Raw genomic sequence first — 13,148 nt, 5'->3', positions numbered from 1 at the left:
AATCATTTATTTTCGAGGAATTTTTTTTCATAGAAAATATTTAATTGTACTTCTCCTTAAACATGTTAATTAAATTTATACTCTATTAACAAAACAGTAAGGGTAGTTTTAGAAAAAAGCCATAGATGACTTCTTGTATTTTTAGAACATTAAATAATTTGAATAAATCAATTTGTTAAAACGACTAATAATTGGGATTGAATATTGTAATTTCATTTTACTATACTCGTGCAGTGGATTAAAAGTGGAGACTGTCATCTTATTCAAGAAAATATTAGTGACCAATTGATTTTTTTGGCCTTCGATAAGGATTAAGCAAGTTCCATTGTCACACGAAGGCGCGGCAGAAATATAATCTAGGAAAATGGCCTAGTTAGTACTAGATCTAGTTGTGATGATGGATATGTTATGGGGGTGGGAGAAAAGTTTAGGAGCATGCCCTGGATTTATGTTAATTGTCCAGTATTAATATTGCATTCAAAGAGCCCGTTTGGATTGGCTTACAGCTTAAAGCTGTTTGCAGCTTATAAGCTGAAAAAAATAAGTTGGGGTAGTCCAACTTATTTTTTTTGGCTTATAAGCTGTTTTCAGCTTATAAGCTGCTTTAGATAAACTAAGTCAAATGGGTCCAATTATTTTTTTGAGCTTATTTTAAGCATAAAATGACTTTAAGCTGGTCAGCCAAACACTCAAAAAAGCTGAAAACAGCTTATAAGCCAACTTATAAGCCAATCCAAACGGGCTCAAAGTTGATACTCACACTAAAGTGATATTCGAATGATGTATCACATTGTATTGGTTTTTGTAGAAGTATAAGAAAAGTCAAAAAAAAAAAAAAAAAGGTATCGAATTTTCATCTTTTTATTGTTGCTGTTCTTTTGGCAGGCTTTGAAGATGGATTAGGAGGCAAAAGAATGTGAAATAATAATGGGACGTTTTGTGTGGTGGTGGGTTTGATAATGAATAATGATCATGAATTCTTGAATCATCAGTAAATGCACGCCGGCAGCTTTCTCATGTCTCTTTCTCTCTTTCCCCTCAATAACCTCATTTTATTTGTCACGCCTACTCCCACTCACATATACTCAAGCTTCTCCCTCTTTTCTATGTGTATCAAAAATAATAAAAAGCTAATCTCCTAGAGCCCGTTTGGATTGGCTTATAAGTGGGCTTATAAGCTGTTTTCAGCTTTTTTGAGTGTTTGGCTGGCCAGCTTAAAGTCATTTTATGCTTAAAATAAGCTCAAAAAAATAATTAGACTCATTTAGCTTAGTTTATCTAAAGCAGCTTATAAGCTGAAAACAGCTTTAAGCTATAAGCCAATCCAAACGGGCTCCTAAGCTCTTTCTTTGTCTCGACTTTTTGTATTTCTCTATTATTATACATAGCACTATCTATATCTTTTGTCAGACAATTTCTATATCTCCATGACCAAAAAAACTATTTTCAGTCGTTTGAATGACTTCCCTAGAAGAATGGCTAGGAAAGATTAAAGAATAGCAACCAAATCCCCATTTCATTCTTATTATTCCCTTCTTATCAACGGGTGCCTCGATAAAAAAGAAAAAGCAAAGTGAAATTTTTACTTCTCTTTTTATTCTATGCCCACTATCTCTCTTTAATTATGTAAATAGGCTCAAGCTGCTACAATCCAAGTTGGAGATATGCTTTTAATTCCTCCCACTCTTTCCTCCAACAACTCCACTTGATCATCTTTTGCTTTGTGAACCATCCAACAGAATCACTAAAAGGTTGTACTAGTAAACATTTATTCTTTTAACTTTGATGTGGGAGGCAAATGGATACTTTGTTTAGATTAGTTACCCTTCAACAACAACAACAAATCCAACACCAACAACAATCTGATCAGTCCTTTAACTCTAGCAGAACTTCAAGCAGCTCTAGATCTTCTAACAAAGTACAAAACACTACCTATAGTTCTTACAATTACAATCCTCACCATCAAGATCAAGACGAAGAATGCTTCAACTTTTTCATGGATGAAGATGATTTCTCTTCTTCTTCTTCTAAACACAACTACCCTCCTCCAAGTTACAATCAGTACCAACAAATTTCTAACACTCCCACACCAACAACCACTAGCAGTACCCCAACACAACAATCTTCTCATCATCACTATGATCATCAGTTCTCTCCAGCTCGTGACTTGAACGTCGAATTTGCTTCCTCATTTTCCGGAAAATGGGCAACGGATATCCTTCTAGAAACTTCCCGTGCGATAGCCGATAAGAACAGCACACGTGTCCAACAACTCATGTGGATGTTGAATGAGCTGAGTTCGCCTTATGGTGACACTGAACAAAAAATGGCTTCTTATTTTCTTCAAGCTTTGTTTAGCCGCATGACGGATTCTGGTGAACGTTGTTATCGTACGTTGTTGTCGGCTTCGGATAAAACATGTTCATTCGAGTCAACGAGGAAGTTGGTTTTGAAATTCCAGGAAGTTAGCCCTTGGACAACTTTTGGTCACGTTGCGTCCAATGGTGCAATTATGGAAGCTTTAGAAGGTGAGAGCAAGTTGCATATAATTGATATTAGCAACACTTATTGTACTCAATGGCCTACTTTGCTAGAAGCACTTGCTACTCGCACCGACGAAACACCTCATCTCCGCCTCACCACGGTGGTTGCCTCCAGCAGCGCCACCGTAGGAGCAGCGTCCGTGCAAAAAGTGATGAAGGAAATTGGTAGCAGAATGGAAAAATTTGCTAGGCTTATGGGCGTGCCGTTTAAGTTTAATGTCATACACCATATGGGAAATTTATCTGAATTGGATATTGGCGCGTTAGATATTAAAGAAGATGAAGCACTAGCAATTAATTGTATTGGTGCGTTACATTCGGTTACGCCAGCTGGCAATAGAAGGGACTATTTGATATCATTGTTTAGGAGGCTACAACCTAGGATTGTGACCATTGTTGAAGAAGAAGCTGATCTTGATGTTGGCGTTGATGGTTTCGATTTTGTCAAAGGTTTTCAAGAATGTTTGAAATGGATTAGGGTTTATTTTGAATCATTAGACGAGAGTTTTTCGAAAACAAGTAACGAACGTTTGATGCTAGAGCGACAAGCTGGAAGGTCGATTGTTGATTTACTTGCATGCCCTCCATCAGAGTCAATGGAGAGGCGGGAAACAGGGGCAAAATGGTCACATCGTATGCATGCAGGAGGGTTTAGTCCTATTTTATATAGTGATGAAGTTTGTGATGATGTGAGGGCTTTATTGAGAAGGTATAAAGAAGGGTGGTCAATGACACATTGTGGTGGAGATTCCATCGGAATATTCTTGTCATGGAAGGAAGAGCCGGTGGTGTGGGCCAGTGCATGGAGGCCTTAAATTAGACCAAATTGGTGGTGAGTCGCCATCGAGATCCCTCTCTTTGCTCTCTCACTTTAGTTATTGGATTTGTTTGGCGTGGATATGGAGTCAAGAAAGGTACCTTTGGCTTTTTATTTGTTTTAAATGATATGAATAGAAATTTTGAGATTTAATTAGTTGTAACATACTAATTCTCTCGGATATGATTAACCTTTTGTTAACATTGGTGATTGATTTCGGCATTCAAGAATAGAAAATTTGGTTTTCCAATTGAGTCTTAAGTTTTTGTGCATTATTACTGTATAATACTTCACTATTTTTAGTCTATTCAAGTTGCTTAAGTTAGCTGTGATACCAGGTAACTTGTTTTTAACAAACATGATTTGATAACTCATAAAATAAAATAAATAATTTGTAACATGTTGCTAAAAAATTATATTGATTCTTTGTACGTCCATAATAGTTAAATCCTAGTTAAATTTCACTTATCATTTTGTACGTGTAAATAACTTAAAATCCTTTTGAATGCTGTTGATTACAATGATATTTATAGGTAATTAAGTGGTAATCCCTTCTGTGAGGAGTTGGTTAGTATAATCCAAACCAAATTTATGTCTTTTTTGCTAATACATCCAATAGTCAACCAAATTATGTCTTGCTTGCTAATACATCCGTTAGTCATTTCATAGATGATGACAAAATGCCAATATTGTTAAAAGAGTAACGCACAAAAGTACTCCATCTGGATTCTATTGTCTTTATGGTTAAGTAGGAGAACAACAAGACAAACAGTTAAAAGTAAAATATCAAGTACATATTTGATCTTAATGAAACTCTGTAGCCAGCATATTAAACTTTTCCATGTGTTTGGTCTAAATGTGTGTCTTGATGGAGTAGGTATTAGGTGCCAAAGGAATGATATAAGCAGAGATGTTTGATGATCTTTAAAGTAAGAAATAATTGGGACAGGGGTAGCCAAGTGATTAATGAAGTAGGAGGAGAATCACAAGGTTTGATGTTCAAATTTGGCAGAGGCAAAACATATTAGGTTATTTCTTATTTTTCTAAATTGTACAATTGTTGTGAGAGTTAGGAGATACTTAATGGAATAGTTGAGGCGTTTACAAACTGATCTGTATATCACCGTTATTAAAAAAAGTGAGACAAAACGAAAAATGATTATAGGGTACTTGAAGGAATCAAAGGAGTAGTAGGGTGGAGTTTGAGTGAATAGAGTGGGCAAAGAAGGGGTCTTTATCTTTGGTTGGGACCATAGAATCTTAGGACGGCCATTAAGTTTAGGAACCATGTTTGGGAAAACAAAAGGTGTTTAATCTTTAGTGATATAATAAATAATATAATTATATAAAATGGGATTATATATAAGTGGCCTGCACGCTATGTAGATATGGGTCTCTTTCATATTCTATTTCCTATTCATGTTTCCTTTTTTCTCCATACTTTAATGGGGAGAAGAAGTTGCTTTAGCCCACTTGATGGCCCCCCTTCCACATCAGTAAAATAAACTTAGGCCTCTGAAGTGGATGACTGCTTTTCAGTTTAGGCCCACTAAAAGAAAGAAAGCAAACAACAAACAAACATTCAGTAAACTTTTCTAATAGTAGTGGGAACTGGGAAGTGGGGGGGAACTACTTTTGATGAGACCTGCCCCCCCTCCACGTTAACGATATTCACTACCTTTTCACCGTTTTCTCTTGCTTTTTTTAAATTACGTAAGATCTTCATCTTCTTCATTTAGGGGGGGCTTTCTTTATATATGATTATTACCAAAAGCATGGCCTCATTTACTAGTGTTTTGTCTATGATTGGTTTATTTGATTGTCTTTATTGCATAAGGAGCCCCGGTTTTATATATTATGGTGATCGAAAATTGACCAAGACTTTGTTATGATGACCAAAATAGTTGGTCTCGTCGGTTGTCCGTCTGGGACAATTATTTAGTAAATGACTTTATTATTTTTCTTTTTTTATAATTTTTGGACCTTTTAGATTATATTGTCTAATTATTTTTTTAAGCAATGGAAAATTATATGAGGAAACGTTAGACTACTATCAAAATTGTATAAGTTATCACAAATGTTAGATGACAGTCTAATATTTTATCGATAAAGTTAAGAAATATATAATCAAACATTAGACTCGATTCTAACATTGTTAGAAGGTAATTTTTCAAAGATTATATTTGTGAACTTTTAAAAATAGGGATATAAAATCTAAATAGTGACCTTAAGAGATATATTTGTTTAAATCAGGCAATTGGCCACCGCCCAAAGAAGGTTGATCGACCCTTGTCACCCGTATTAAAGAAAGGAATTTAATTAGCTTATATACATTGTTTAAAAGAAAAATGTTGCGTCTATTAGGCATCTGATGGAGGGGACTCTTTATATTATCCTCCTGTTTATTGTATGATTTATTATTATGTAATTGCAGTGCTGCAAAATGTGAAAGTGATATATTACCCAAAAAATGGATGGTTAATAATTAATTAAATAGAGAGCGACTGCTCAACTACCCATGGATACAAGTCGTTTCCGGGAATAAAATTCGAAGGATTTTTTTGTCTTTTCCGATATTATTTTTCAGTGATGAGGGTACCATTTTCTTGGAGACAAAGTACAATGATAAACAAAGCTTCTAATTAAGGATTATGTTCTATCTTTTCCTTTAGTACGTACTTTGTTTTTGTTAAAAGGCAATCACTTGGCTTCTTAAACTGTTTCAGCATAACAAAAACGAAATCATGAAATAAAAAGATAAGAGGAAACATTGGTTGTGGATAGTAGGACAAATAAAAGAAATAAAAAGATTGTTCACTCATTCCGTAGAAAGCAGCAAGAATTTAATTTACTAAGCAAGCGTTTGACCTGCAATTTACCACCCATCATTTTAATCATTTTGAAGCTTACCAATTCTGTAGGTTAGTTTCAAAACTGTAGAATTTATTTTTGAATATTTTGAGGGAAAAAATCAACCAAATAGAAAAATACCATTGGGATTTTTTCTTCAATTTTTTGCAAAAGACCATATAAAACTTACTTCTGGAGTAGTTTTTGGTTTCTGAAAGAAATCTCTCTAATGTCATCTCCAACAAATTTTAATTAATCTTCATTATAAACAAATGGTACGTTGGTAAGTTTGAATCTAACACAGCTCTTAAACAAACGTACGTTGTAAGTAGACCTATTATTTCCCCAGACACCAGTCATGGTAACTCAAGAATTACATTATTACGGTCCAATAGCCTACGATAAGAATTGGACACAGCCGTTCAAAATCTAAAAAATTTACATCTACTGTAATTCTGCATGGAACTGGTTAAATCTTTAAAGTGAGCAAGTAAAAAAAAAATACTACTGTAAATTATTAGAAAACCAAAAAATTGCAAAATATATTGTACAAATGATTCCCTATTCCTCTAACTCACTTTATTTCCTGCCCCCTATAAGGAAGTCTCCATCTTTTATGCCAATAAACAGACACTCTAGACCATAAGGGGAAACCAAAATTGTACTCAAGAGGCTGGTCTACTGGCCCTGCCACTCTTAAAGGTAACCACACATACCTTGAATCCCTCAAGTCAGCTGGATTCCACCTATCTGCCATAAAAATAAAGGAACCATGTAGCTCAGGCAAAGGAAGCACAAATGTGCTCTGAGCAAAGAATGTTGTTTCTCTAAAAACTTTGTTCCCACCGATGCATGGATTTCCAATGGTCTCCCATGGGCCCATAATTGATTCAGCTGCATGGGCCAAAGCCTCGTTCGGAGCCCAACCAGTGCAGCCCGAAGTGATCATGTAATATGTCCCTTCATGTTTGAACAAAGCTGGGGCTTCCCTGTGCTGTCCAACAAGAACCCGTCTCATGGATTGGGTCACGTCTATGTATTCTTCGTTTAGTGGACCAATATGAAGCTCACTGTTGTCCTCCGAGGAGTAGACAAGATATGCTATACCATCCTCATCTTTGAAGAGTGTCATGTCCCTGCTTTCATATCCGTGGGGCCGTTTACTGTACAGATAATCGAAGGGACCAGTGGGGAAATCGCTAGAGGCAATGCCAACCGAAGCTTTCGTGTAGTTTGTATCATCAATATGCATCCACATTACATATTTACCTGTCTTCTCATTGTAAATTACTTTTGGCCTCTCCAGCACATTTAATTTATACAAATCATGTGCCTCATTATTTTCTTCTGCTGCCAAAACAATGCCTTCATTTTTCCACGTCCACAAATCTTTAGATGAATAGCAACCAACACCTATAACATCGACCTGAAAGGAAGAAAGAAGAGGGATGAAAAACCGAAAAGTTATTGCTAAAACTAATTCCCAGATGACGAATAAATCTCAAATCTTCTGCCAAGACAGCAAAACCAATCTAGATAATGGACAAGTGATCAACAATCTGGGAACCTTGAAAAGCCTCATAATCTATACATGGTCAGCCCGGATGCAATTCTTACCTCAAAACAACCTTGGAAAGTGAAAGTTGATTACTGGTAGTTGGCGTTGTCTGTGTAAGGAGTAACAGGAGGTTGCTGATCATTTAACTTTACAATGTAGAGTAGCCTCACGGCTTTGGCAATAGTGTTCTCCTCATTGGACTTTGATTGGGTACCCTGAAGATAAGGCTAGAGGTTCTGTGAAGTTGATGGGTAAGGATTAAGAAAGCTAGGGACCAGCGGAAAGTAGCTAAGAAAACTAGCCTCTCCTGCCATTTTTGGACTATAAGGAATGAAAGGAATATGAAGTTCTTTTTTTTGATAAGGCAAGATTTAAGAAAGGAATATGAAGTTATTTCCAGGCAATGAGAGAAGTCCACAGAATTAAAGAGAACTTTTTGGTATCATTTATCTTTTGGGCCAAAGAGCGTGGAACTCAGTGTTAGAGAGGAGAAAAAGGAACCTGGCAGGTTGGAAAATGAGATAGTTATCCAAAAGAGTAAACTATGAGCATCCACACATATTTCATGTCTTTGTTACACACTCCAGTTAGTATTACAGGAAAGTTGGAAAAGCATCAAAGGAATTTTCTATGGGATTCGTCAAGTGGGGAGAGGAAGTATCACTTAATAAAGTGGGCAATTGTCACGACCAAAGTATCGGAATAGACTTGGGAATGAAGATTTGAAGGTTCTTAACAAGGCTTTGGTGGAAGGTGGTTATGGAGATTTGGGATTGAGAAGAATGCTTTTTGGAGAGAGGTGATCACAGAAATATGGGATCTTGGAAGGGGAATGTAGGGCTAAAAGTGTTACACTTACCTATCGGTGCAGCAGTCTATGGAGGAATAATATGAAGGGAGGAAAGTATGGGAACTTCAATCCTCAATTGAACCTCAAGAATTGATTGAAGAAATGAAAAGGGTTGGAGGAGAATTGACCTAATTTGGTTACAATTCAAACATAACACATGCAAAGAAAACATCGACAAATGTAGGAATTTAATCGAGAGAACCAAAGTAGCAAAGCTTTAATTGAAAACCAACAAGTATTCAAACCTTGACTAGCCTCCAATGGTGTCTGAAGAGAGAAAATATGAAGATAACCTTTCCTCACAAACAATAACTCAGTAATATGAGGTTCAACACAAATAATTAACTACTCCGTATTTATAATCTATGTTAAGTCTAAGAATGGACCCATTAAGAAATAACAAGTTTTCAGCCTTGAAAATACAACTTAATAAAATGTGTTGCTGGAAGGGGATGTGCAGTACGCCTTGCAGGTTCTTCTAACTGTCAAACTCCAAATAGTTGCGAAGTGTGTGCGAGCGCGTACGTGCGGACAAAACCTATGATGTGCGGCCAGACTTAGCTCAAAGAGAACTCCAAAGAGTTTAAAACGGAGGCCAGAGCATCCCATATGCGGTCGTCCTACTCTATGACTTCAGAATTCCACTGTGATAGTATTGAAGTTTCTCCCAAATTGGCTTGAACCAAGGTGACTAGCCTTTGGGTCTTCCTCCCTCCATGAACACCCATCTTTGTACCATTTTTTAACTAAAGTAGTGATTGCTTCCTTGAACTTCTTGGCCTAGGGTCCTGCGATGGGTCCACTAGGCATGGTCCACATGTTTGGAGGCATTGGTCTTCCTGTTTCACTATCAGTATCCTCCTAATTAGCAGTCCAAATTTGTTTTGTGCTAGGATTGATGCTATCTCAAATTCTCAATCCACTTAAAATTGCAATGGGGCCAATCCTACTAATTTATTTTTATTTTTTAGCACGGTGGGAAGTCAGAATAAGATACAGGCTATTTCATTCTTTATTTCTTATAGTCATCAGTTCATTCTTGGCAAATCCAACCAGGAGTTCATAATCTAGTCTAGAGTAACAAGCCAAGAGCAGAAAGCACGCACAACTTCTTGTTAACAGCGCACAGCAGTATGCACTGATATGCTCTATGTAGGCATCTTTCATTATTAATTAAAAGAAAAAAGTTGAACCCAAGGAATGAAATACAGTGAGGAAGGGGCAAAAGATGCTAGTCATATTCAAAGCATGCCAAACCTATCATTAACTAATAGGAACGAGGAGAAGACCATTGTTCGAGCATAATAAGATTTCAGAAGTAACTTCAAATTACCAGTTTTCAAAAATAAAAGATTCAGAAGTAACTTCCAACGTTCTCTAGTATGTCAAGAAAGACCAAGAGCAACACAAGGCCATGTTTCTTTCTATTAAAAAGGATAGTTATAGGAGAGATAGAAGGTCACTTTTTTTCCTTCACATTTTCAGCATTGTTGATTCAAGTATGATATTTCTATTTATACTTGGAATCTAATACACAATCTTCATCATCTGCCCTGCATCATAGTGAAAGTAGTCTTTCCCAACAGCTGAGTACAAATATGAACTAATAGGAACAAAAGAAAGGAGATCGAAGAGCAGAAATAAGCAACCACGTTATACAAAAGCATTACCTAGTTCAATGTAGAAAATAAACAAGATGCATCCACTAGTTCACATGTATATGCACTTCAAGAGAAGAGGAGGGGCACAAATTCCATATGTTACAAGACACAGAATGACAGTTTAAGTGAAGAGAAAACTGTAACATACCAAGTTATTCACCTATAAAAATGCATGAAATCCAGAACTTACTCGTGCTGCTCCTTTTTTGTGAGCATGATATGTTGGCCCATCTTTATATTCTCCATACCAATAATACATTTTTGTCCTCTGATCGTATAGAATGCCTCCCCCATGAGCTTGTATAGGGTTTCCCTCAGTATCCAACCACATTCTTCCAGGGTAATAATAACAGGTATCATTTTCAAAAATCTTCCGAGGATCTATAGCAGTTCTTTGACCAGGGAAAAAAACATGCCTTAGCTGGGAAGACTCATCAAGAAATTCTTCAATCAAGGTGGTTGGCACCTTAGGCTTTCGTTTGACAGCTCGTGGGGATCGCTTCCTTGGTGGTGGCATCTGTATATTTTCCTCCTCAACCTCTTCAAGCTCACGAAAGTATGAGTGCTGGTTCATGCGTAAGTGTGACTCTCCATGGTTTGCATCTTTTTGGCTAATAAAGCAGTACAGATTAAGTAAAAGAAGGCAACCGACTAGGCTCCATAAGAGAACTGAAAATGAGCATCTGCGTCCTGCATTGCAACGTAAAGTGGTTGGGTTCCTGGATCTGTTCTTGAAGCGCATTTTGTTCCTTTTTTTTTTATTTTTTATCTGGAAGATAATGCTGCAGTAAAGAAAATCAAACCAACGGAGATCCAGAACTATAGTCACAACCACAAAAAAGAAAATGTATATGCGGAGCATATAGAGAAAATATGTGTTTGCATATGCATGTACCCACTCATATCTCTAAGAAAAGGTAAATATTTTGTAAATAAATGAAATTGCGTAACTTGTACTAACAGGCATTAAAAATGTCTAAAATCAAGTTTTCCGAAGTTTATGACTCTGTTAGCATTAACTGATGACAATGTCATACATGCATAATCAATTGTTTGAACAGCAATTCAATCAATGTAGTGGATTTCTTGAGCACTAACAACAGCTACAAACAAATGGAGCATATTTATCAGTGAGCACGCGCGACTTGTTAATCGCAAGTAATAGGAAATTCTTTTAGATTTTCAGAATTCAATTTTCCATTGACTATAGCCTGAAAGGATAAGGGCATGCTCCAAGTTGTAAATAAAACATAAGGCTTTAATCCAAAATTGCATATAGATGAGTTGAGACCAATTTCACCTATAAGCCTGTGATGGGTAGGCGCTATATAAAATAGAGGCCAATATCCCTAGTCCCTACTAAACTTTGCTTCTTTTTTTCAGTTTGTGAGAGTGGAAATTGGTCTCAACTTAAGTTCCAACCTCAACCACTGCTGCTACAATGCATTTGAATAGTATGTACATCTCAATATCAATATCAATACAAAGATTGCAACTTTATCACACACACAAAAAAAAAAAAAAAAAATGCAAAGATTTTATGTTACGATGCACTTGCATCCCTCTATGATCTTGATTATCATTTGACATAGATGCCTAAAGGAATAATTAACTGAGAGCATAAGTTTCAGCAGAGACATCGACAGGCTAAATTGATCAGCTCAAGATCCACAAAGACTTACCAATTAGCAAGAATCCCACAAACTCTTAACAAAATGTGAAAGCCAGTTTAAAGAACTTACTAATTGAAGTAGAAAAAAAGAAGGCAAAGGGGGAACTGTAAGAATCAAATTCTACTGAGGCAAAAAAACTTACCAGAAAATTGAACGAAATATCTAGACATATGTGGGCGATACAGTTCAGTTAATAATCAACTTCTTTGCATATGAATTTCCTTAAGATCAGCTGCTTGACTAGCTGTTAAAGGTTAATTTGGGTATTTAATTTCAGTAAAATCTTGCCCCAACATACCCAAAATGTAGGGGAAGATAAGGGTTAATGACTAGGAAAAGGGAAGAAGGAAAGAAGGTTGAGTAAGTAGTTTATTGGATCTTGGAATGTTAATTATGATTATGATGATAACTTCAGACTAAAGATCCTTCCTTGGCCCCTCCAAATTCCACCTTTCTATTTTACTTCTCTTCACTGTGACGATGTCTCTCTCTCTCTCTCTCTAGAGCACTTTCTCGAAGTGTTACAATGATGGAAATTCTTTGATTCTTAGCTGAAGGGTTCTGTTTGTGGGTTTTCGACCATTAGCTGTATAATGGAGGATTAAGTACTTAATTATTGTTTCATTAAATGTTTATGATTAGTTATACTAGTTTCGCTACGGCCAACACGTTTATATCCATGCTAATAATTACTAAATTCTCCACTTTAGGAGAACTAATAAATTATGGTGTTGCCTTGCGCACCCAAGGTGTGATCCAGATTGAGAACTATATGATTTCATGTTTAAATTTAAGGGAAGTAAAAATATTGTTAGATGATTTTTCAATGAACACAATTAAATCTGCACCATTTGAGAAAAATAAAGTAGTTATGTCGGCTGAGATATTAGATTTATTAATAGTAACATGCTTGTTGCTGTTTAAGATGTGATCCACGTTGAGTAGATAGCCAATGGCTAACTGATGACTGTTGGGTGTGTCAAAAAATTTCAGAGCATTCAATTCATTTGGTAATGTTTTCACGTGATCTTTTTCAACCTCCACTTTCTCCAGTTTCTTTGTGGGCAAATATTGCCATCACCAGGTAAGGCTGTAAATCAATGACTTTGTGCCATTACGTAATAGTTATATGTGGTCCTTTATTTTCAAGCCACGTATTTACTGCCGATCATTTTTTAATAATTTCTGGAAGTTGG

General features: G+C 36.2%; 2 protein-coding genes across 3 annotated transcripts; one reads left to right on the top strand and one right to left on the bottom strand.

Moving 5' to 3' along the window:
• The first annotated feature begins 1,422 nt into the window (after nt 1-1,422).
• On the top strand, nt 1,423-3,610 carry LOC132623383 (protein SHORT-ROOT). Its single transcript, XM_060338130.1, has one exon. It carries the CDS (start codon nt 1,799-1,801, stop codon nt 3,356-3,358), a length of 1,560 nt encoding a protein of 519 aa, XP_060194113.1. The 5' UTR covers nt 1,423-1,798; the 3' UTR covers nt 3,359-3,610.
• A 3,091-nt stretch (nt 3,611-6,701) lies between these two features.
• On the bottom strand, nt 6,702-12,637 carry LOC132621317 (uncharacterized). Of its 2 annotated transcripts, none has more exons than XM_060335541.1 (3): nt 12,095-12,637; nt 10,470-10,969; nt 6,702-7,636 (listed from the first exon to the last, which is right to left on the bottom strand). In XM_060335541.1, exons 1-3 carry the CDS (start codon nt 12,120-12,122, stop codon nt 6,785-6,787), a joined length of 1,380 nt encoding a protein of 459 aa, XP_060191524.1. In that variant the 5' UTR covers nt 12,123-12,637; the 3' UTR covers nt 6,702-6,784. The 2 variants fall into 2 exon arrangements, with proteins under 2 accessions (XP_060191524.1, XP_060191523.1); XM_060335540.1 differs by having other exon boundaries at nt 10,470-11,061; nt 12,095-12,628.
• Nucleotides 12,638-13,148: the final 511 nt, after the last annotated feature.

This window comes from Lycium barbarum, chromosome 12, assembly GCF_019175385.1.
Source record: "Lycium barbarum isolate Lr01 chromosome 12, ASM1917538v2, whole genome shotgun sequence".
Taxonomy (NCBI): domain Eukaryota; kingdom Viridiplantae; phylum Streptophyta; class Magnoliopsida; order Solanales; family Solanaceae; genus Lycium; species Lycium barbarum.
Note: the sequence above shows the minus strand (reverse complement) of the source record. Positions and strands in the feature narration are given on the sequence as shown.